Raw genomic sequence first — 24546 nt, 5'->3', positions numbered from 1 at the left:
ACACACACACACACAAACTCACACACTTTTTAAAAAAAAGCACTATAGAGGTACAAATCAAAAATCTTAAAGATCTTTAGAATTGTACTAGCCTAACTCCTTGATTTAGACACAAACAGAGACATAGAAAGGTGGTGACCTCTTAGGTTCAACCAGCGTGTTTGTGAGACTCAGACCAGAGCTCACCTTCCTGCTCTTCTGTGGGAGGGTGTGTGCAGCTACAATAGGCCATGTTTTCCCCAGCCCTGCCTTGAGTCATTCCAAAGAAAAAATTGAAGCCTCAAATTTGAAAAAAAAAAAATGGAAAACTGCAAAAGCCATGATACTGCTTGTGCCCTCAAAACAAAAGCTAAAGCTCTGATAGATGAGTCACTACCTTAAAACCTGCTGTTTCACAAATGAAAATATTTACTCATCAAATGCTTCAATAGATTAAAATATGCAGTTTTCACATTTTTCCAGTTTCTAATAACTGCCTTTCTATTGGGTATTCTGGAAGAAAACTTAAGCCCTTATAGTAAATCCATTGTTTTAAACATCTCAGGGTCTGTTTCAAATATTGTGGGTTGGTTTAAAAAACACAGTAATTAAAAATGGGTTAATGCTTATTCTAATAGATACTAATAGATACTATTATTTTCAAAATATAAGCAAATTGAGAAATAATGTTCTCTTTTAACAGCGCCCCTGATTAGCTCAAATCCAAGGCATTGCTGTGCCCTGCTGGCAGTACAGCCTCACTGCAGGTAAGCGACTTGAGGGGTGCAAGGGGTTTTGGTGCCAGACTTCCAAATTCAGTTCTGTGATAAACTGACTCTTCACAGTACTCCCACGAACCTTGCATATTTTTACATGAGGAGTTTACAGGTAGCAAAAAACAAATCCCCAACTAACATTTTCTGACACAATAGGATTTGTGTGTCCCAAGTGAGTATGACAATCTTGCTGCTACTTTTCAACAAGAAGCTTCTTTCCTTCTCAGGGAATTCATCTTCCAACTGCATGGAGTATGGGCTTTGTGCCAGGGAAGTGCAGAGCCCTGGGACTTACCAGGCAAAGGACTTACCCCAGGCAAGGAGGTCTCCATCCTGGAGTACACACAGCCTTACAACACCATATCCTCCAGCTGCTCAGTACATAGCCAGCTGACAAGGAAGGGTCTTGGCGGTGGGAGGAATGAAGAGAGGACAGGGACAAGCATTTTCTGGTTGCCTGCCTAGTGCCTGAGTGTGTGCTAGCCCTGTTAGAGCTGGCTGAAGCACTCCTATTAACTTGTCTGAGTTGACTATGAGTAAGTGTGCTAATCTTGCTCTGGGTGTATCCCCTCACTGTGCAACATAAATGGAGATCTGAGTGGAGCTGGCCTGGAACAGAGGTCCACCTGCTAGATAGACATTGCACAACTTGTAAAAGCAAGCTAGGGCATGATTTTCAATACCTTTATTAAGAAATATCAAAAGTTGATTACAGTTCCATACACAGTTTTACAAAGTTCAAGTAACGGGGTCACTGGGGTGCCATCAATATGCATGTTTGAACACTACGACAGTTTACCAAAGAGGCAAGCCTCTAATTCCTGTCACCTTCCTTAACAGTGGTCGAAGCAATACTTTGTCCCATTCCTACTGTGGTTACTTCAAAAAGTTTTAATACATTACAAATACTCCTTAAGTATTTGTCCTTTTATTTTGTTGTTATCCTTCCCTGCAAAAGCCAAGCTGTTTACAGGAAGCACAACATTTGGGTCCCATTCCCTGCTGTTTGTAGCATATTCACAAAGCCTGCTTTGAAAGTTGGAAAACATTGCAAGTTACATGTTATCATATTACGCTAGAGAGAGAACCCACACATATTGTTATTTTTTATTAGACATTTAACAAAAAAGGGGGAATCACTCAACTTGGAAACAAAACACCACAGTCTTTCAGTGGAACCCTTAAGTAAGAGACACACCTGCCAATTCTATTGAGCTCCTGACAAGCGGTCAACAGCATGCCCGGAAACCACTGGATGCAGCAACACCAACACAGAATACAGAAAGGGATCTTCTCGGGCATGGTACATCAGGATTTTTATGTCAGGGACATTGCATCAGAGGGGAATTACACTTTCAAAATAATCAGGGCTAGTAGGTCATTGGCACCCAATGGGAAATGGCAACAGTGTGGTGTGCCTTGGTGAAGGCTTGTGCTGGGTTAACTGAAAGTAGATTTCTGAAGAGATTGTCCAGCAACATCGGAAAGAGCCATCTTCAGAGGAAGGACTCCTTGTTCACCCACATGAGACTGCGTGTCTCGTTGGGCTTGCATTCATACTCAATGACAGAGAAGGGGCTTCCCCACTGGCAGTGATCTCGCTTGTGGTAATTGTAGAACTTGACTTGCCACATGGTCTCGAAGGTCCCAATGTCAGTGAACTGAGGGAAGAAAGACATGCCCCATAAAAACCTCATTCTGCCACGAGCAATGGACAAGAGCTCTGTTAGTCAAAGAGGCCTTGCATAATCCAGTATAATCAGTCAAGGCTTTTTTAGTCTGCAAATCTTGGGCCTTTACTTTAATGAACTCTCTTCCTTTATTATGGGAGATATTTTCCTGAAAACCATTTTTTTTTCTCTGTAAAATCTTATTCCCATTATACAAATGGCATTTGCTTTAACAAAAATAACTTCCCAAATTGATCTGTTTTTCAAATTTAATTTCTGGAAACCACTCTTAGAATCTCAGAATTTCAGAGCTCGCCACAGAAAGGGGTTGGAGAGAAAAGAGAGGGAATAGTATTTAATGGCTGTCTTTTGGTTTCTTTTTTAAAAGACAGCTGTCAAAACCACATGTGCAATGTAACCAAACATAAGATACAATTTCCTTTCCATCCTTAATCTCAACCTCAGGGAAAAATATTTTTTTGGAAGTATTTGTTAACAACCCTACTTTAAGTATCAAATACTATTGAGTGTTTATAAGTCAGGAATGAATGCCCATGTCTCATTTGACTATACATTACCCAAAATTATATTTGAGTACCTACTGTATACCTTCCACTTATAAAAATTTGTATAAGGCATGATTCTTGCTCTCAAGAAGTTTGCATTCTACTTCCAGAAGATAGGTCCTGCAAATCACTGCTCAGAATTCTCTTGAGCCACAAGCACTCAATTCTCATGTAGTTGAGAAGAGGGCATAGAATACCCTAGAGGCCACTGGGCAGATGCTTAAGTGGCCAAGGGGTGGCCTGACCCTGCTACCGCCCCCTGGAGCTATTTAGGGGATCTGGCATTTAACAGCATGATGCCTGTCGTTATTTTCTCTTCTGACCCTACCCTTTCGTGGGAGGGGACAGGGGCTGACTTGGCAGAGTTCTTAGACTTGTCAGGAGCCAGAAGACAGAAGCGGAGAGGGCAGTGAGCAACAGGAGCCTTATACTTGTGGCTGCTACAGGAGGAGGGTGATCAGGTAGCTTTCCAAGATTGTCTTAAAATTATATCCTGTACCATTGCCTCATCCTGCTAATTTGATCCAAAAACAAAGTTTGGCTTTCCTTTGGGAAATGTGCTTGACTTGAAACAGTGAATGATACACCTAGAGTCCACAAATCTTCTCCCAGGTAAGAAAATGAAGTATCTGTTTTTAGAGAGTCATGGCTTAAAGACCTGTGCAAGTATACAGCAGCTTTATTCACAGCAGCTCCCAGCTAAAATCAACCCAGATGTTTCATCATTCCCCTAGCGATAGACAAGTTCGGGCATACCTACAAAATGGCATTTACTCCACAATAAAAAGGAACATACAGATTCAGGCAGCAAAAAGGATGGATCTCAAAAACATGCCAAGCAAAAGAATCCAGACCCTAAAGAGCACATACAGTGTATGATTCCATTTATATAAAACTCACATATGTATAATGTATAGTGATAGACTAAAATCTATGCTGACAGGAAACATCTGTTGTTACCTAGGGCCCGGGGTGCAAGGAAGGGGTTGATGATTGATGAGAATGTTCAAGGGGGAAATTTTGGGGGTGATGGTAACATTTTACCTCTTGCGTAGGGTAGTGGTTATATAAGTATGTGTATATGTTTGTCAAAACTCATTGATCAGTATGCCTAAAATGGTACATTTATTATATGTAAATCATACCTCAAAGCTGATTAAAAAAGAAATACTGATTTTTAGAGAGCTACAAGGAAACAGGTATTCTAAACACTGACGGGGGAACTGAATTCTACAGGTTTTTATAAGAGTAATTTGTAGTAAGTTAAGGGTGCGAATATACTTAGCTCTAACAGTTTCACTTTATCTTAAGAAACATCACAGTGTTCAGAGTAGTGAGAAGCTGTCAATGTCTATCTTTAAGACATGAGTTAATTATGGCATATCTATATAAGGAAATACTACGTAGAAATCCTAAATGTAAATATTTATAAACTTTTTTATTATTCTGTATTGTTACCTGAACTAAGCAAGTACCAACAAGAATGTCTAGTATCAATTCAATTACAGTTATAAACGTTTAATGCTGGAAATGCTGATGGACTGTTTTATTTTCTACTATGTACTTATTTGTATTTTCAAAATTTAATGATTGAGTTTTACTTTTATAATTAGAAAAAAATGTTAAGCCACATTATAAGTATTTAAAATAAACATTACTTAACGTAGCTAATATCCTTAATGTAAAATATTATATAAATTAATTAGTAAGAATTACTAAGAACATATACATACAATTGGAACATAGTTCATTAAAAAAATTGGTTAACATCCAAAATATATCCAAATGTAATATTATTAGTAATTAAAGAAATATAAACTTTTACAGAGATATTATTCATCTGTCAACTTTGTAAAATTTTCTAAATACCAGAAGAAGTCTAAGCATACAACTTTTGGAAAATATTATCAAAATGATGATATATCCATATGATGGATTTATATAACTACTCAATGGGAATTTAAGGTTTACTGATGAGAGAAAATGATTAGAACAATATTGACAAGGAAAAAGATGGATCAAAACAGTTTATATACAGTATGAGCTCAAATATGTAAAATAAGGTATATAGAAAAAAGAAAATGAAAATATGTTAATAATGAAGTATTCTAAGAAATGGAGTTTTTTTCTACTCAGATTTTCTGCAATAAATATGTTACTTTTATGATTAGAAAGAATATATTAAATGGTGAAGTGGATTTATCATCCTTGATATATACTAATGAAAATGTTACAACTGTTTACAATAGGGTAGTGGTGGTAAGAATAAATTGAAATCTCATTTTATAAATCACCAAGACCTTTAAAAAGGGTTTAGTGTTACTTATTATTTCTGACCAGCACAGGGCATCGCAAATTTTAAGTGCAATTGAATTAAATTGTTATAAAAATATTTTACAAACATCAGCTAATCTTTTGAGAGAAGCAGCTTGAAAACATTCTAGGTAAGTGGGAAAAACAATACTGAGGCTTTCTTAAAAATAGATACAAATAAAAGTTGGTTATAAAAAAAACTAAGATGATTATGACCACAGGCAAAAAAAAACCTAAAACACTAAATTTACATCTGAATAACCTTAAAACTAAGGATGTTTCAATCTAACAGTTCTCAGTTAACACAGGAGCCCAAAATAGAAATCTGCTGCCAGAAACTGTCATAGCTAAAGATATGGGATGTTTAGGTGCTTCTGTTTCAGTTTTGTTTCTCTTTTATTAATATTTGACCCCAAATAATGTTGTAGTAAACTTAACTGCTGCTAACTATGCACATATTTTCCTGTCTCCCATGCCTTAGTTGTTTTAATTTCCCATTAGCCTTCTTTCTATTCTGGAGCTTTAGTTCCTGGCTCAGAATTTCTTCTCACTTAGCTCAGAACTGCTTCTCTTCTGCCTAAGAAAAGATCTGGTTTAGAAAAATGGCATTCTTTGAAGAACAAAGGCAACTAACTACACAGGCTCTCCACTCCTTCCCAACCTATCTGTGCCTTTCAAGGAAAATTTACCCAGGGACAATCCCTGGGTAATACAATTCATACTCAGGTGTAATTCTGTGCATTTGTATAGCACTCTTTATTTACATCCCACACCGGTCTTGTGACTGGTTTTAACATCTTTTTATGGGTGAAAGACCTAGTCCTAGACTAGCAGCAAGCCAATTAGACAGGAGTAGGTCAAGAACCTAGATTTTCCAGTTCAGTCTAGTAACTATTATTACTGTACCAAATTGTTTATATGCAAATGAGCTAAGAGTTAATGAACAGTTTTCCTTTTTCCTCCCTGAGGGAGAACATACGAATTGTCACTTGTAGAATGCTTCAGGTCATTGCTATGGGCGTTTGCATCTTACCCCCTTCCACACCCCACATTCATATGTTGAAACCTAAATTCCCAAATGTAATGGTATTTGGAGGTAGGGCATTTCAGAAGTAATTAGGTCATGAAGGTGGAGCCCTCATGAATGAAATTAGTGCCCTTAAAGAAATACACATGAGAGGGGTGATCTCTCTCTGCTCTCCTTCAAGTGAGGACACAGAGAGAAAACATGAACCAGGAAGCATGCTCTTACCAGACACCAGATCTTCTGGTGCCTTAATCTGGGACTTTCAGCCTCCATAAACATGAGAAATAAATGTTTGTTGTTTTCGCCACCCAGTCTTTTGTATTCTGAAACTGACACTCTGCTATATACCTGGACATTTTATTTGCCATAGTGCCCTTATAAGTTGCAAAGCTCAGTACATTTTTATTTCACAACCAGTGTGGAAGGGAATCCATTAGATTCCAAGGAGAGGAGACTCATTTGTTATCCTTAGTAAAAAATGAGGAAGCTGAAGAGCTTGTTTTAAGCAATTTCTATGGTCTTGGAATTCCCTGAGGACTTCTCTCCATTCATCATGCTACCCACCTTCATGGAGACATGTGAAATCCACCAAGAAGAATATCACTCAGAAATTTATTGACTTGTAAGCACACAGCAAGGTTATTATATTGATAGAAACATGATGCTACATCATTAGTAAATAAATTCGGTATAAACACACAATCTGTGACTTTTAGTGTGGTATGACCTACCAATTTCTACTAGATTCCAAGACTCTCTATTCCTGTACTGCTTGAAGTTTTATTAGTAAATACATGTTTTCCATTTCTCTCTCATAATGAATGTTTATCTTTATAAGAAACTGTCAACCTTTTTCTAAGTGATTGTGCCATTTAAAATTTCTACCAGTAATATGAGAGTTTCAGTTGCTCAACATCTTCTCCAACAGTTGGCATTGTCAGTCCTTTTAATTTTAGCCATTCTAGTAGTAAGAAGAAGAAAAGCAATAAAGAGCAGAAATCAATGAAATAGAACAGGAAAAACTATGAAGAAGAGGAAAAACTATGAAGAAAAACTATATGGAAAAACCATTAAAAATCAATGAAATTAAAATCTGTTTTTCTGAAAACGTCTTTAAAATTTGTTAAACCCCTAGCAAAACTGAAGAAGAAAAAGAAAAATTACCAATATCAGGAATGAAAGAGACACAATCACTATAGATCCTATAGATCTTAGGAACAACCTGATACTAATGCATTTAATGAAATGGAAAAATTCCTTGACAGATGCAAACTATCAGTTGACCTTTATCTACTAAAGAAGTTGGAATTCATAGTTAAAAATCTTCCCAGGAAGAAAATTTCAAGCCCAAGGGCTTCATTGACAAATATAACTTTTAAGGAATAAATACAATTTTATATATGTTCTTTCAAACAAAACAGGAAAGAATGCTTCTCAATTCATTTTTTTTGAAGCCATTGTTATCCTAACATCAAAACCTGGGCAAAGATATGACAGTAAAAGAAAATGAAATTACAGACAAAAAGTCCTCATGGACTTCTGCATAAAATTTGCTTATAATTTTTATTTGCTTCAAATACTAGTAAATCAAATCCAACAATATATAATAAGGATATTATATCAGAACCAACAGAGGTTTACCCTTGGAACTCAAGGATAGGTCAACAAAATAAAGGAGAAACACCATATGATCATAACAATAGATGTGGAAAGAACACTTGGCAATTCAACATCATTCATGATTAAAAACTCAGCACAGTAGGAATAGAAGGAAGTTCCTCAATTTGATTAGGGGCATTGATGAAAAAACTATAGTCAGCATTATCATTAGTGATAAGAGACCAAGTCCTTTCCCTGTTACGTCAGAAATAAGGCAAGAACATCATTGTATTGTAGGTCCTACCCAGTATCTTAAGGCAAGAGGGGAAAAAAAGGAAGCAAAACTTTCTATTCCAGATGAAAAACTGTATTTCCAGAAAGTAATAAGCAATCTAATAAACTACTAGAACTTAGTGAATTTAGCAATTCACTTACAACATGGGTTTGAACTGTGCAGATCTACTTACATGCTGATTTTTTGAAGATTTGTGACAATTTGAAAAAACATTTTCTTCTCTCTAGCTTACTTTATTGTAAGGATACAGTATATAATACACATATAAAATATGTGTTAATCAACTGTTTATGATATCAGTAAGGCTTCTGGTCAACAGTAGGCTATAAAGTTTTTGGGTAGTCAAAAATTATACATGGATTTTTAACTGCATGGGAGTGCTGGGTGCCCTAACCCCTGTATTATTCTAGGGTCACCTGTACTAGCAGTGAACAATTGGTATTATTTTTTATATTTCACCAATTTCATAGGTGAAAATTGGCTTTGAACTATTTGTGCTTTTTTTTTTTAGCAATAGTGAAATTAAGCCATATTTCTTTTATTTATTGGTTATTTGTATTTATTCTTTTATTTATTGGTTATTTGTATTTATTCTTTAATGAATTGCCTATTAATGTTTTTTTGGTTATTTTTCTATTTCCCATATCTGGCAGAAGAAAATAACTTTACCTGCTAGAAGCAATTGAAGACAGTGTTCAGGGCTGGCAGAACAGCTGGAAATTTAGGGAGAAAATCTTGGATGTAAGAGAGCTTCAGCAGACATAAAACCTGAAGTCTGACTATGACTGCCAAAATTTCTGGGTAACTGCATAGGATGGTAGGAAAGGGGCACTCTAGGGGACCTATTAAAAAAGCAGACAAACTAGTGAAGAGTCCATCCCTGAAAGAGAAAATAATGCTGAATAATATTTGCAAGTTCACTGTCATTTTTTTTTTTTTTTTTGGTGCTTTCCAAAACCTGAAAAGTTGGAGCTTTACTGGGTTGAAGTGTTGAAGCAAAGGGCTCAGGAAATTTAGGGAGACCTTAAGGGGAACAGATCCTAAAATCTCAGTACAAACTGTATAATTTGTTGGTCCACTGCTTAACTCCCAGTGGCCCAGGCTAGAAAAGCAGCAACTGAAAGTTGAAAAAAACTGAGGAGAGATAGTACACTGCTGGGAAAAGAGTTTGTAGTTTGAGTCCAGGAATGTTCACTGCATGCTAGAATGTAAAAAGGACAATAATCCTTGGAAGAATAAAACAAACTAGAATCAATAAAGTATTATCTACAATGTTTAGTTTCTAATAAAATATTGTCAGACATGTAACAAAACAAGAGAGTTTGTATGACTCATATTCAAGAAAAAAGTCAGCTATAATAACAGTCTCAGGTGGGCCCTGGGAAGGAGCAAGACCACATGCAGACCAATATTTCAAACAGCAATGATAAATATGCTCAACAAAGCAGAGGAAACCAGTCTCAGTGACAGAACTGACTCAGTGACAGATAGGGAATCTGGAGGAACTGAAACTGTAAAAAATACAAACGAAAATTCTAGAGCTGAGAAATACAATAATAGAAAAAAATTCAGAAGATAAGCACAATAGCAAACTGAAAATGACAGAAGAAAGAATCAGTGAACTTACTGATACAGCAATGGAAATGATCTAATTTGAACCACCATAAACAAAAACTGAACAAGACCTTAAAGACCTGTGGGATAATACTAAGATGTCCAACATATGTGTAATTGGAGTAGAGAGGAAACATAGAGAATGAAGGAATACAAGGAAAGTAGAAATGAAGTTTAAAATTTTTGAACAAAACAGTGGTTAAAAATAATCCAAAACTGGTAAAAACATTAACTTATAGATTTAAGAAATTCAATGAGCTGCAAGCTGAAAAGATATGAAGAAAACCACACTTAGGTGTATCAGTCAAACTACTGAAAATCAGAACTATCCAATATACAAAGGAATCATTTTGTGGCATGTATGAGATTGAGATTATACATATACACCTAAATTACCTCAATTAAAATATCTCAGTGCAAACATAGGAGAGAAATAAAGATAAGACCAAAAATCAATGAAGTAGGAGAATGGACAGTGAAGTATATGAAAAAGAACCTGGGTTTTTAAAAATTTTGTAAAGTTGATAAATCTCTAGCTAGACTAATCAGGGAAAGAAAAGATAAATTATGAATTAAAGAATGAAAAACTGAACATCATTAGAGATTCTAAGACATGAAAAGATGGTGGAAGATTACTATGAACAACTGTGCCAATGAACTTGACAATTTAATTGAGATGAATGACATCAAAGACAAATTATAAAAATATACTCAAAAAATAAAACCTGGATAGCACAATATCAATTAAGGAAATTGAATTTGTAACTATAAACCTCAAAAGTAAAATACATGCCTTTATTGGTGACTTCTATCCAACATTAAAGAAGAAGAATATCAATTCTACACAAACTCTTCCAGAAATTAGAAGAGCAAACATTTCCCAAATTATTTTGTGCAGCCAGTATTATTACTCTGATACCAGAATTAGACAAAGACATTACAAGAAAAGAAAACCACAAACCAATATTCCTCAGGAACACAGATGTAAAAACCATCAATGGGAATTTAGGATTGTTTGAACATTGAAAAAGCAATGTAATCTACCATAAAACAGAATAAAGAAGAAAACACCATATGATCGCCTCAAGAGAGAGAGAAAAAATACTTGAAAACATTTTACAAAAAATTCATGACAGGGAACTTTATTAACTTGATTATAGGCTTATACACATCATATTTAGTGTTGAAAAACTGAATGCTTTCTCCCTAACATTGAGGGGCAAGGATGTCCCCTCTCATCACTTCAGTTTAGCATCACAGTGGAGGTTTTAGCCATTGCTATCAAGTCAGAAAAAGAGGCATATGGATTGGAGAGGAAGAAGAGAAACTTTTTATTTGTAGATGACGTTATAGCATATGTAGAAAATCTTAGGGGTTCTACAAAAAAGCTATTAAGACTAATAAGTGAGATGAGCAAGGCCTCAGGATCCAAAATTATACAAAAATCAGTTAAATTTCTATGTACTAGTAAAAAAAACCCATTCCATTTATAATGTTCAAAATATGAAATACTTAATGATAAATTAATAAAATATGTGTAAAACCTATACAAGAATACTAATATATTATAGAGAGAAATTAAGGAAGACCTAAATAATGAGATATGTCACATTCACATATTAGAAGGCTTAATATTAAAGTGTCAAATCTCTCCAGATTGACCTACCAACTTAATGCAAACTCAGTTAATATCCTAATTTTTGGAGAAATTGACAAGCTCATTCTAAATCCTATATGAAAATGCAAAGGGCCTGGAATAGCCAAAATAACTTTGAATAAACAAAGATGGAAAATTTATGTTACCTTACTTAAAGATTACAATAAAGATTATGAAACAAAATTGTTTTGGCTCTTACAGGTTTTATATAGTTAAACATATGCTTACCATGTGACTCATCAAATCTCCTCTTGGTTATTTATTCAAAAGAAATGAAAACATGTGTTCACGCTAAGATTCATACTCAAATGTTCATAACAGAACATAATACCAAGAGCTGAAAACAATCCTGAAGTCAATTTTTTGGTGAAAGGATTAATTGTAGTGTATCATATAATGGAATATACTCAGTGATAAAAGTAACCAACTACTGATACATGCAATAACATGGGTGAATCTCAAGAACATAATACTAAATTAAAGAAGTCAGGCAAAACAATAAGATTTTATTTACATGAAATTCTAGAACAGTTAAAACTAAGTTATTGAGACAGAAAGCTCAGGTTGAGCTAGGGCTGGGGAGTTAATTACAAATGGGCATGAGGGAGTTTTTGGGGTGACAAGTGTTCTGTGTTTTTATTAGAGTGATGATTATACAGTAGTATCCATTTGTCAAAACCTGTGTAACTGTACCCTTAAAATTGGTGCATTTTATTGTAAGTAAATCATATATCAAAGTTGATTTAAAAACCTTTAATGAATTCCTTTTGGTATTAGGATAAATCCAATAAGGAAAGATGGTGCTGTAACATCTAACCCTAGTTACTGCTTGAGCTTTATCTTGAGCCAGTCTCTGGCTTACTCTCTGCTCCAGCCATGTTGGGCTTCTGTCATTCATTACAGCACATGCTCTTCCTGAGCACTGGACCTTTGTAGCTTTTCTCTCCTCAACTACTCTCTTTCCCTTAACTCTTTTTCATCCTTTAGTTCTTTCTCAAGAAATCCATCTCCAAAATCTTGGACTTAGATAAGACCCCTCGTACCACTACTTTTTCAGTACCCTTTGTATAATAATAATTACTTTGTTATTGAAAATCAAGTATGAAGTATGTTTTCTCCACTAGATTAGAAGCCCCAGGAAACCAGGAATATCTATTATGTTCACCCAATCTCCTCCCAGTGCCTGAAAATGTAGGAATTCCTCATATATTTGCTGATAAACTAAGCACATAAAAATTTAGTAAGAAATGTAAAAATCTTATATAAAATATTAGCATATTGAATTTATCAATATATTTTTTTAAATACATGATGTTAAAGTGGGGTTTATTTTAGGAAATAAAGGATAGTTTAGCATTCGAAAGTGTATTGTGCAACTGTTCATTAATATATCAAAGGAGATCAATTATCTCCACAGATGGGAAAAGGAATTAGATAAAATTCAACACATCTCCCAGTTTAAAGAAATACCTTTTAGTGAACTAAAAAAAAAGATTCTGTAGTGTGATAAATATTTAAAACAAACAGTGTACCTAATGGTGAAACCCTGGAGACAAGGATACCCATTATTAGAAGGTAACATTATTCTAGGAACATTAGCCAATGAAATAAGGCCAGAAAAAAAAATCAGAAAAATGACATGATTATATATAGATTATACCTGTCTATCTGAAAAATATAAGATAATTAAGTGAAAAATGTTAGTGGGCAAATTCAGTAAAATGGCTAGTAACAAAATCATGAACACAGATTCTAAAAACAATGTATTTAAAACAATGTAGTATTGTCATAAGAATAGATTAGAAAATACAGAAAGAGATAAAAAAAATTCTGCCATATAGGAAATTAATATGGACCTGACTATTGGAGAAGTATGAATTATTTAACTAGTTGTATTGGAACATTACAGACAAATAGATTTCAACATGAAACTGCTAATTGAAATATTTCATAATTTAATATTTCATTTTATACCTATTCTTAAGGGAGATATTAGCTGTTTTCTTTTCATGGTTTCCATTCTGCCCTACACCCTGACTCCCCCAAGCAGGCCTTACCGGCATGGTGATTTGGATGGGTTGTCGTTCTCCACTCTTGGTTGGGGCCACACCTTCGGTGTCATACGTGCCAGTATAAACAATTCGGTCTCCATCAGGCTCTTTAGACTTCAGCTCCAGTGGGACAAGCACACCACCAATGGAAATGTTCCTGCAATGGACTTGAGTTGACCAAATATGGTAGGAATTAGCTTAGGAACCCTGTTCTAGTCTGGACCACAATCCTAGGCAGGAATGCTGCAGGGTTTGGCTGAAGGAGATGTGGCGTGGTAGAAGGCTCTGAAAGTTCAGGAGGCTTGAGTTCTCAATTAACCAGTCATATGACCCTGGACTATGGGTACTTAATCTCTCTGGACTAACCATGGTATTCTCATCCAGAATAGTTAAAGCATGTCAAACTCTGCCCTGCTCTTTAGTTTCTCAGCTGAGGAGCAATTAAAAAACTACCCAGTCCTATCCCAAACCCCAGAGATTAGGACTTAGTTGGTCAGGTATGGTTTGGGTACTCGTAAATTTATTTTAAGGTTCCCCAAGTGATTCTAATAGGCAGGTAGGGTTGAGAACCACTGAACTAGTTCTGTAATGATTTTTTTCTGTCCCAATAATCAGGAGTCCCATGATTTGGAGTATTATTCCTCAAGCCAACTACACCACCAGAAATTCTCACTGGCACCCTTCCTTTGTGTCAAAGTAATGGTCCTCAAAAGGTAGCATCTGAACCAGAAGTGTCAGTATCACTCGCCAACCAACGAGAAAGCAAATTTTTAAGCCCCACCCTAGACCTAGTAAACTAAAAACTCTAGGGTGAGCCTCAGCCATCTGTGTTTTAAAAAAACCCTTAGGTGATTCTGATGTACACTCAAGTTTAAGAACCACTATATTAGGGCATTGAAAAACCTTAATAGAATTAAAGTGTAACTAGAAAAAATATTTTTGTCATTAACACAAATTCATTTTTAGATTATTTTGAAAAACAGAGAACTACCCTGAAGAAACTGACATACAGAACAGACAATATGGGAGAAGAGGTTGACAGGAAAGGAGGGAAAGGAGAAGTCAGGATCATATTTAGATGCCAGCACACTGGGAAATGTGAAGGTAACCGGTGCATGGAACTGTGGGGGATGGTGATGAGCAGATGGACCAGCAGTACCAGAAACAACTCGGTTTGGTTCTAGGTCCTTGATGAGGGCTGGCATCTAAAAGTGTACCGAATTAATGACTAGAGATGGACATTTAAGCTATAAAAGGTGTCTGATGGATTTGAAGTCCCCCCTGCTCCCCCCTCTCCCCCCAAAAGCTCATCATATGGTAAATATATGCTGGTTTATCTACCCTTTCCACACTAGACTTCACACTATGCTTAGGTGGAAACTGAGAGGTAAAGAACTCCACCCTTAGATGCTTCCCCATAAGCTACAGCACCCTTCCATACTGACTTTCCAGCCAGGGGTCTATGGCATAAGTCAAGCTGTGGTAGCAGGGAAGAGATAATCCCCTCCACAAATCACAAAAAAAATCCCAGGCATCAGCACCAGGATGAACATATAACTCGGCAGAAAAAGAAAAACACCAGGCAAAGAAAAGAGAAGCAGAGGACGCAGCCTTCTGACCGTGGCCGTTTCTCAAGTCCAGGGTCCTCAGCCCAGTAAGGGCGTTTGGAGGAATAGGGAGCACCCCTCAAAAAGCCCCAGTAACCACCCCACCCTTGACACCACATTCTTCAGCTTTTCTCCCTCCTTCAGCCTCGCAGGCGGCAGGTCGCCAGGACCGGGAAGGGGAGGACTGGGATTGCGGGAGGTAAACCCCGCGGCGAGATTCTCCGGTCTGTGCCACCGTAGATGCCCAGAGGTCCGCGCGGATGGCTGGACAGAAGGGATGAGCAATTTACAAGAAAGGAAAACATCTCCCCCAAACCCTGGCTTCCTGTCGCTGTTTTAACATCCCTGCCCGCGATGGGAGGAGGGAAATAAATAGAGGAAAGACCAGAGTAAGGCAGAGGAGGGGATCAAGGGGAGCAGGAGCTGACCTCTTTCCCCCACCCTCCCTGGCCCGCGGGGACCGCGCAAGGTAAGGGGGGCCGGGGAGAGGCTCAGGCTGTCCCGGGGGCCTCGGTCCTCCGCGCGTAGCAGGTGGGGCAGCCGCGGCGCGCGCAAGGTACTCACTCAACCTGCAGCGTGGTGGGCTTAATCTTCACCTCCACCTTGTAGGATGAGCCGGTGAGCAGCTTGATGGTGCGGTTCTGGCCAAAACGCTGCCCGTCCACCTTGAAGAAGACCGGGCCGTCGTTGGGCTGGATGCGCAGCGCGATGGAGAGGCGCACGAGGCCCGGCAGGTCCCCCATGGCTGGGCGCGGGCCGGGCGAGGCGGCTCCGGGGGGCAGAGGACAGCGCGGGCTGCGGCGGAGAGGCTGGAGCGCGGTGGGCGGAGAGGAAGAGCAGGAAGGGAGAGGGAGGTGGCGGAGGGGCGGCTGCCGCTAGGAACCCGCGCCGTCGCGGCCGTGCGCCGGGGCTGTGGAGGGGCAGCTGCTGAGGCTGTGGGCCCGCTCCCCAGTCGGCGAGGAAGCGCGCCGCAGAGACAGCGCCGAGGCCCCGGGCGGCCCCATCCCCCGCTCCCGGTGCTGCGCCCTCCGCGCACCCGCGGGCTCGCTGCGGCCCTTAGGCCGCTGGCAGATTGGCGCCGCTGGAGGCGAGGGAGTTAATCCTGTTTACGCACCGCAGGGCCCGTCAGCTAGCGGAGCGGACCTTCAGGCTCCTCCTAGAGCCGCGCGGGGCGGGCGGAGGAGAGGGCTGGGAGAGACCAGGGGGTCCCTGGGAAGGAGCAAGACCTCGGACTCTGGACACCACCTCGGCCAGTTAAGGGATGCGGACACCTTTGCTCGCGGTTCGGGACCCAGCCAGGCAGGAGGAAGCAGAGGCGAAAGGGGCAGGAAACCGCTAGCCAGTGATTTAAATTTCAGGAAATATGAGTCTTGCCAAAGCTTAGGGGAAATGGCCGAGGAAAAGCGCAATTCCATGACCTTTAAGTCACCCTGGATTAGGAATGTGTGCAAGAAAAAAGAAAAATAAAATAACGCATGTATTCAAGGTGCTACACTTCCTTGTAGGTGCGTTTCCATCATGCATATCTTTGTCTTAAGAATGGCACCGTGTGATGCATCACATATATTTACACAGATCTTGAAGGATGAACCACTAACCCTGTAAATGGCAACTGGCATGTGTCTAGCATAGCTGGTGATAATGGCCAAGAGGAGAATCAGTCACAAGATTATTGGCAGGGGACCACGTGCGACACCACAGTCTAGATCTGCAAACTAAGCGTGATTAGGGAAGTCTTCTAGCAGAAGTCGGTTGACAACTTGTAATTCTGGAAACAAGAGGAGACCAAGGGTATTAGGGCCCTACTGAGAATGGCTTCAGATAGCAGAGAGTGAGCACCTGCTTCAGCACCACGCAGGTGGATAGTACCAGAGCCGGTACCTTACATACACCTGGGGAACGGAGAAACGGGTTAGCGAGGACGGGTGAGAAGGGACAGGTCTGTTTGGTAGTTTTAGTTTACCCTGGTTAGTATTACCTTTCTTTAGAAATTGCATCATCTCGAAAGTGATTTGTTTTCCTACATTTTTCTACAAAAGTAAGTCAATTAACTCTCATTTCAGAGCTGTTTGCAATATTCCCTACACCACTACACTTCGAATAACATTAAATTCTGTAGGGCTGCAGAATTTTGTGTGATCGTTCACTTCTCTGACATTGGATTGATTTGCTGCCCGCACCATACTGAAATTAAATCTTATCCCTTAAAAAAACTGATATATATTCTTTTATTTAATATATTTTGTTTCCCCAGTAAAACTATGGAGCAGGAGCTTTGCTTCTTCAGATCACCCAATAATGTCTACCACAGTGCCTTCTGCAAAGAGACTCTTCAAATATTTGCTGGTTTAACCAAGTCGCTTAGATTTCCCTTAAAGGAAAAGAGGGAGACTAGAGGGAATGGCTTGAAAATGTACCTGGCAGCAGAGGAAGTTTGTGTGGTGGTTAAGCCCAAAAGCACTACAATCAGACTTGTTAAAATCCCTGTTCTACCACTTTGCCAGCTGTGGGACATTAAGTAAGTTTCACAACCTCTTGGAAATGGTATTCTCATCTGTAAAATGGGTGCAGTAAAGTCGATGCTATGTCTCTGTTAGGGTTGTTGTGAGGATCCAATGAAATGATGCATATTCTAATGCCAACTCTAATATTAGCCAGTATTATTAAGTGGAAATGCAAATGGTCAATAAACATATGTAATATGAATAAACATTCTCAACCATTTCTAGTAGGAGAGACAGAGGAATGCAAATTAAAACAATAATATCAAACTGTTTTTGGCCAATCAGCTTGGCAAAATTTTAAAAGACTTAAAATTCACTGTTGGTAAAGATGTAGGCAAATCAGCACTTTTATAAGGTGTTGGAAGCATATCATTGCTATAATATTTTATTAGAAGTTATCTGTTGAATTTATTAAAAATTAAACCATATATATGTTAAACCATATATGTGTGTGTATATATTGAGTCTTTACACATTAATCAGCAATCCTACTTTAAAAAACCTACCCTTCAGAAAAAAATAAAGCCATCATTACATTGAATATATGTAATATGGCTGTTGTTTATTGTAGCATTGATGATAAAAATCAAGTCAAAGCATTAATTGAATGTCAACCAATAAATAAATGGCTGGATAAATCTTCATATTTCCATGTAAAATATATGCCACTGTTAAAATAATAAACTACATGTCATTTTGGTAAACACACATGCTAAACCTGTTAATGATAAAATGGGGTGGCCACACAGCAAACTGTGGAAGTTTGAGGGCAGGCAGTTTTGTCTGTTTCATTCCTTGCTGTATTTCCAGCTTGAACAGCACATAGTAGGCGTTCCATAAATATTTTTTGAATTGAATTTCTGTCCTTGTTTTAAACTTATCCATGTGTCCATATCTTGAAAAGTAACCAGATCCCTATGTTTTATCTGCAATAACGTAAAGAGAAAAAAATCTAATTGCAAGTAATATCTATAGTATTATGGTGTTTAAAGCACTAAAAAAATTTAAAACCATATAAATCTGTATATGTTTTAATTAGCACTTTAAAAAGAATTAGAAGGTACACAGCAAACTTAATGTTGGTTACTCTGGTGGAATGAGACTCAAAAGAGGGTGATACTCTTTTGGAATTTTAAAAAATCTTTTTGGAAATTTCACATTTTTTCTCAACTTTTTGTTCAGCAATTCCACAGTATCAAGCTACGTCCACCTCTGTACTGAAAAGAGTGTTGGATGTGGAGAAAGAAGACTTTGTTTTGAATCTTGGCTCAGCCACTAATTGGTTTCTTTATGCAGAGCACTTAAAATCTTACATTTCAATTTTCATTATTTGTAAATGGGGATTAAAAGACTTCCTTCCCAAACATTGTGAGAATCAAATGAGAAATGGAAAGCATTTTAAAAAATGATTTTTCAGATATGAGATGTTACAAATGCTGGGCAATATGTATCAGGAATAATATTTTCAGAATAATAAAACACCTTCTTAAAATGTAGTTAATAAATGTAAAAGTAACTGAAAATTTTTCTCATCACTGATATGAACATGCAAATATTGATTGGTATGGCATCCAATGGGTCTGTGTTTGTATCCAAGTTCTGCTGATTATAAGCTGAGTGACTTTGAACAAACCAAGCTACCTGGCCTCTCAGTGCCCCAGTTTTTTTTATTAGTTCAGGTATTATGGTAACACTTATGATGGTGGTAGAACCAAATGAGATTATGTAAAACACACAAGAGTATTAGTCACATACATTCAATAAGTTGCAGCTGTTTTGTTTATTTGAACATATATTACTCTATTTTTTAAAGTATCTAATGTTATCTCAAATTGATAATCTTAAGCATTGTCTATCAATAGGACAACAGTTATCATCATTCTTTTGGAAATTGGTAAATTAAGCCCAAGTGAATGGTGGGCTTGACAAAAGAATCGGACTAACAACATTCCATGTTCACTGTCCCAGTCTCTGTGCTGAATTCATATTACAGATTTAAAAAAGCAATCAGCATTGTACGTGCATGTGTGTGTGTGTGTGTGTGTGTGTGTACATATCCATATCCATACAATCCAATCCCAGCACACTTAACTACTTTCTTTTTCATTCAGTCTATATTCAGGTACAGTTTAACATCTGAAGGAGCTATTTCTTATTTTTTAAAAAAATCATCAGTGTCCGTGATTTACAATGTACTAGTCTCTTTCCCTTCTGCCTCAGGATGTCTTAACCTCAGAGATCTCAACCAGTTCACTGTACATTGATAGTAGGACTTCCTCTCCTAGTTTCATTTGCTAGATTTCAAGACAAAGCCATCTTTCCAGACCAGTTCTGAAGAAGCCATGTCCTACCTTAGGCCCAAAGGAGTTTGTAACTATGGTGATGAGCAACAGGCCTCCTGTTCGGTCGCTAGACTCTGGGGGAATCTGGTTACCTCCACACACAGTCCTGGGGCAGACTCTGGCTCAGTAACGGTGAGCCTAACATAGGTTCTTGCTTGCATTTGTTTTGGGCCAGTTTCACACAGGAATTTACATCCAAATAAAACTTTTTGTTCTTTCCTACCATGGATGTTATCTGTAAAGAACCAAGACAACAGTACTCACTTTTTCTCCAGAAATGTAAATGAATATTCAATTAAAGCTTGATTCCGTGGAGACGGCTTTCTGCTTTTTCTGATATTGCTACAGATCTTTAAAAAAACTGTGGTTAAAATATGCATAACATAAAATTAACCATTTTAACCATTTTTAAGTGGAGGTCCTGTGGCATCAAATACAATCATTGTTGTGCAGCATCACCAACATCCATCTCCAGAACGTTTTCACTTTCCCCACCTCAAACTCTGTGCCCATGAAACACTAACTTCCCATTCTCCCCTCCCGCCATGTCCCTGCAGTGTTATTCCTCTGCATCTGTGCATTGCTTGTTCTTCCTCTCCATTGAAGCCCCTGATCAAATGTTAGCTCATTAGAGAGGCCGAAATTTAGCACCCTGTGCCTTCACTCTATCTTTTTTCCAGAGCATTTATAACCACCCAGAATTATAAAATATACATTTACTTCTCTACATGTACTTTGTCTCCCCCACCAGCATATAAATACCTTTAGGATAGATATTCTATCCTATTTTACTACCGTATTCCCTGTACCTAAACTGAGCCTAGCGAATAGCCAGTGCTTAGTATTTGTCAAATGAATCGGTGTGAATGAATGAATTCTTCACAGTTATTTGTAAATATCCAATCCATCGAAGCCCAAGGCAAGTCTTGCCTTCTCCTTCAAAACCTGACCGACTAACCCAGTCCTCACCAGCACTTGGTTTCCTTGCACGTCCTACAGCGATCATGGTAGAAGTCCACTTGCAACTCATTGGAATATTGGAGACAATGGCAAACTGGAAGAGAAGATTGGCATGGATAATCCAAATTTGTAATAAAAATAGAACTAGTCAAAATCTACTACAAAATGAATATAATACTTAGTACACCTGGTATTTTAGAACATACATTCCTTTTTGTGTTCTTTCCAAAAGGTAAAGGTGATACCACTAATTTTAGGGACATAGAATATTACACACACCGCTTGACCAAAAAATGGCCCAAAGTTCTTCTCTGTTCTCAAATAATAGAAAGAAGCCCATCAAGTATGAATTTGTCATTGAACAAGCTGTCTTTTTAGAGTCCTACATTTTCCAACCATAGTCTGAGATATTGATCACAATTTTATTTTTGCTATTTTTTGCTCTTTGCCTTCCCTCCCTAACCATTCTCCATCTTCACATGGAATAACCTCACATAGCTGTCATGTCTCAGTGTTTACAAGTAAGTTTTCTGTGTATTAAAGTCAAGACATTGGTCATTACCATGTTCTTCGACACGTTCTCTAAAAACTCAAGCTACTGTGTGAATGTGGTAACCGAGCAAAAAGACTCTTTAAAGCTATCTTCTGTCCTCAGGCTGCAAAAAATTTTAGTTCGGTGCAGCTCAAACCAGACAAGGGCCTTCACTGAGTCTCCTGTGATTTACTCAAACCAACACTACCTTTTCCCTTCCTATGTGAGCACTTTTTAAAAATGACCCTTTCCTTTTTTCACGCTGTTAAATGCAAGTAACAAAGATGCAAGTTGCTTAGTTTCTCCCCCTTCCTCTTTTCCCATTTGTTCATATTTTTCAAAATTTTTTTCAGTGATAGGATGCTGACATATTGATTACTAAGGTTACTTTAATAATAAACTTTTAGGTCTTTTATTAGTAAACTTTTAGTATGGCTCAGATTTTTTTACAACAGTAGCAGAATGGCTATGGCATTTTATTTATTTTAGGTTGTATCTGATTGGTGAGGGGTTTAATGCTTAGCATAGGGTCATAACTAATAGATGTCTTTTTACATGCAGGTGGTGTGGCAATTTTAATAATATTTTTCACAAATGTAATATTGTTTTTAAAATGCACTTCAGCTGAAAACCACTTAAAACACCACCAGATAATTGATTACCATAATAATTATATTTATATACATTTTTATATAATTCTCTACTTTTTAAAAATGTATCTTTTGTTTCAATCAGACCATAATTTCCTATTCTTTTATTTACATTACAATACCTCACACAGTTGAATAAGTGAGGATTCATTTGCAAGTGGTTGCAAGTAGAGAAACAATTCTAACCAGCTTAGGGAAAGACTCTGTGGATATATTATGTAACAAATGGAAGAGTCTACGAAGTGATACATAGAAAAGAGAAAGGACCAGCAGGACCTCAAGAATATCTGGAACTAGAACATTTAGAATCAAATGATTTGAGAGAGGGAATCATTTCCCAAAATAAGGGGGTGATGTTTCCCAAAGAAACCCCAACAAGGTGCTGGGCAGGCAAGAGAAAAATTAAAAACAAAAATACATGACAGAGGAGGAATATGGTTGAGATGGTCCAAGTCTGCTGCCTGAAATCTGAGCCTAGTGCCTGGCAATCCTATCACCGGTGATAACCCTCGTCAAGCTAGCCAAATTCACCTCCTTATGAACAATAACCTTGACCCTGTCTAATTTCCTAGAAGACATATCTATGGAGTTCAAAAAGCAGATAGGAATCTTTAATGATCTCTTGAAACTTTAAACTCTACATTTAGAGTTCTCTCAATTAAGAAACAGATTCTTTAAGAGAAGTTAGAACAACTGGATATTTCCCACTTACCAGCCACCACCTCTCTTCCTCTCATGCACACATGTGACCACACGCTCCAGTGCCTGAAACCCCCTCACACTGAAATAGAATGCACAGTCCCAGCCCTCTTCTAAATGTATAGAAGGTAGTTGTGCACATGAAGAAATTCCAGTGTTCTGAAATCACAAAATACAATGAAATGATTTCCTGCTAATGATGACTGGCCTGGCTCCGAGCCTCTCTGTAAGGATCATGTGATTGGCTTGGCAGACAGACTGACCTTTTCTTTTTTTTTCTTTTTGCTTTTCCTGCCTTGTGTTTTACAAAATGTCATCTTGAATTATTATAAATCTTTTAATACTGACAAAGTGAGAAGCAATACACAGTGGAAAATCAGGTGGCTGAAAAACAAAGCACAATTCTCACAGACAAAACTGTCACTTAAAACACAATATAATCTCTGAAATGATACTGAAATGTGTGAAGGAGGAGAGATGGGGAGTTACATAAGCAGGTTAAGAAGCAACAAATAAACTTTTATTATTGTTATTTTTTCTTGAGGGGGAAAAATGCTGTTAAACCACTAGATTCAGAAAATCCACCCAGTGTTTTACGGAAAATAATGTGCAAGGAATTTTTCCTCTCTTCTTTTACTAGTTCCATATGTGACATACAGACATTCCAAAGGCTAGCATTCAGTCTCAGTTTCAGGGAGTGTCTGAATACAGCACAGTTCGTGGCCTGGGCACCCAGACACGGGATTGGGTTTTGAGTCAGAGCAGAGGGGTCTTGAAAGAAGCAACATGTGAAGGGTGAGATTTAGGAACCTCACAGATCTGGGTCAAATAGGTTCTTATTCCTTATCTATGGATCCATTAAAAATTACCCCAAAACTTAGCAGCTGAAAGCAATATGCAGCTATTATCTACAATTTCTGGGGGGCGTCAGGAGTCCAGGAGAATTTAGCTGGGTGATTTTGGTGCAGAGTTTCTCAGGAGGCTGTCTTCAAGGCTGCAGTCATGTAAAGGCTCGAATGGGGCTGGAGGGTCTGCTTCCAAACTCACCCACATGGGTGTTGTACTGACACCTCAGTTCCTCTCTGACTGTTGGCTAGAGGCTTCATTTCCTTTGCTGTATGGGCTACTGTGATGGGCGAGGCTACCCAAGGGCGGATACCAGGAGGTGGAGATCACTGGGGGCCAACCTGGAGCTGGGTACCACGAATACAAAAGGAGCATTTATTAAGATTTTTCTCCCTAGGAGATGTCAGGTGAAATCTGAACTCTTCTTAATAAGGACGTTCAAAAGCACATACATGTTTGTGTTGGACAAATAGCATTTGTGTGTGTGTGTGTGTGTGTGATCACTGCATTACAAATTTTTTAAATGTGGATAAGCAAACTATAGCCCTTGGACTAAATTTGACACTGCCTATTTTTGTAGAGCCCTTGAACTAAGAATGGATGTACATTTTTAAATGTTTGGGAAAAAGTAAAAAGAATGATTATTTTTAATGACCTGTGAATTTTACATGATTCAAATCTCAGTGGCCATAAATACAGTTTTATTGGAACACAGCTATACTCATTTGCTTAGGTATTGCCTATGGCTGCTCTTGCATTATATCAACAGAGTGGAGTCATTGCAACAGAAACTGTATGGTCTGCAAATTCTAAAATATCTACTATCTGGCTCTACATAAAAGGTTTGCCATACCTTAAT

At 37.9% G+C, this 24546-nt stretch overlaps 1 protein-coding gene across 1 annotated transcript; it reads right to left on the bottom strand.

Moving 5' to 3' along the window:
- Positions 1-1423: 1423 nt before the first annotated feature.
- Positions 1424-16041, bottom strand: CNRIP1 (cannabinoid receptor interacting protein 1). The gene is made up of 3 exons (XM_036908225.2): positions 15719-16041; positions 13554-13704; positions 1424-2416 (listed from the first exon to the last, which is right to left on the bottom strand). Exons 1-3 carry the CDS (start codon positions 15895-15897, stop codon positions 2252-2254), a joined length of 495 nt encoding a protein of 164 aa, XP_036764120.2. The 5' UTR covers positions 15898-16041; the 3' UTR covers positions 1424-2251.
- Between the last annotated feature and the right edge of the window lie 8505 nt (positions 16042-24546).

This window comes from Manis pentadactyla, chromosome 2, assembly GCF_030020395.1.
Source record: "Manis pentadactyla isolate mManPen7 chromosome 2, mManPen7.hap1, whole genome shotgun sequence".
Lineage (NCBI taxonomy): Eukaryota > Metazoa > Chordata > Mammalia > Pholidota > Manidae > Manis > Manis pentadactyla.
Note: the sequence above shows the minus strand (reverse complement) of the source record. Positions and strands in the feature narration are given on the sequence as shown.

Bases quoted from the DNA above. Each gene is read 5' to 3' on its own strand.
- CNRIP1 (XM_036908225.2), bottom strand. From the start codon at position 15,897: ATGGGGGACCTGCCGGGCCTCGTGCGCCTCTCCATCGCGCTGCGCATC. The intron at 13,705-15,718 runs GTGAGTACCTTG...AGTCCATTGCAG, and splicing joins CCCACCACGCTGCAGGTTGA to GAACATTTCCATTGGTGGTG. The intron at 2,417-13,553 runs GTAAGGCCTGCT...TTCTTCCCTCAG, and splicing joins CCATCCAAATCACCATGCCG to TTCACTGACATTGGGACCTT.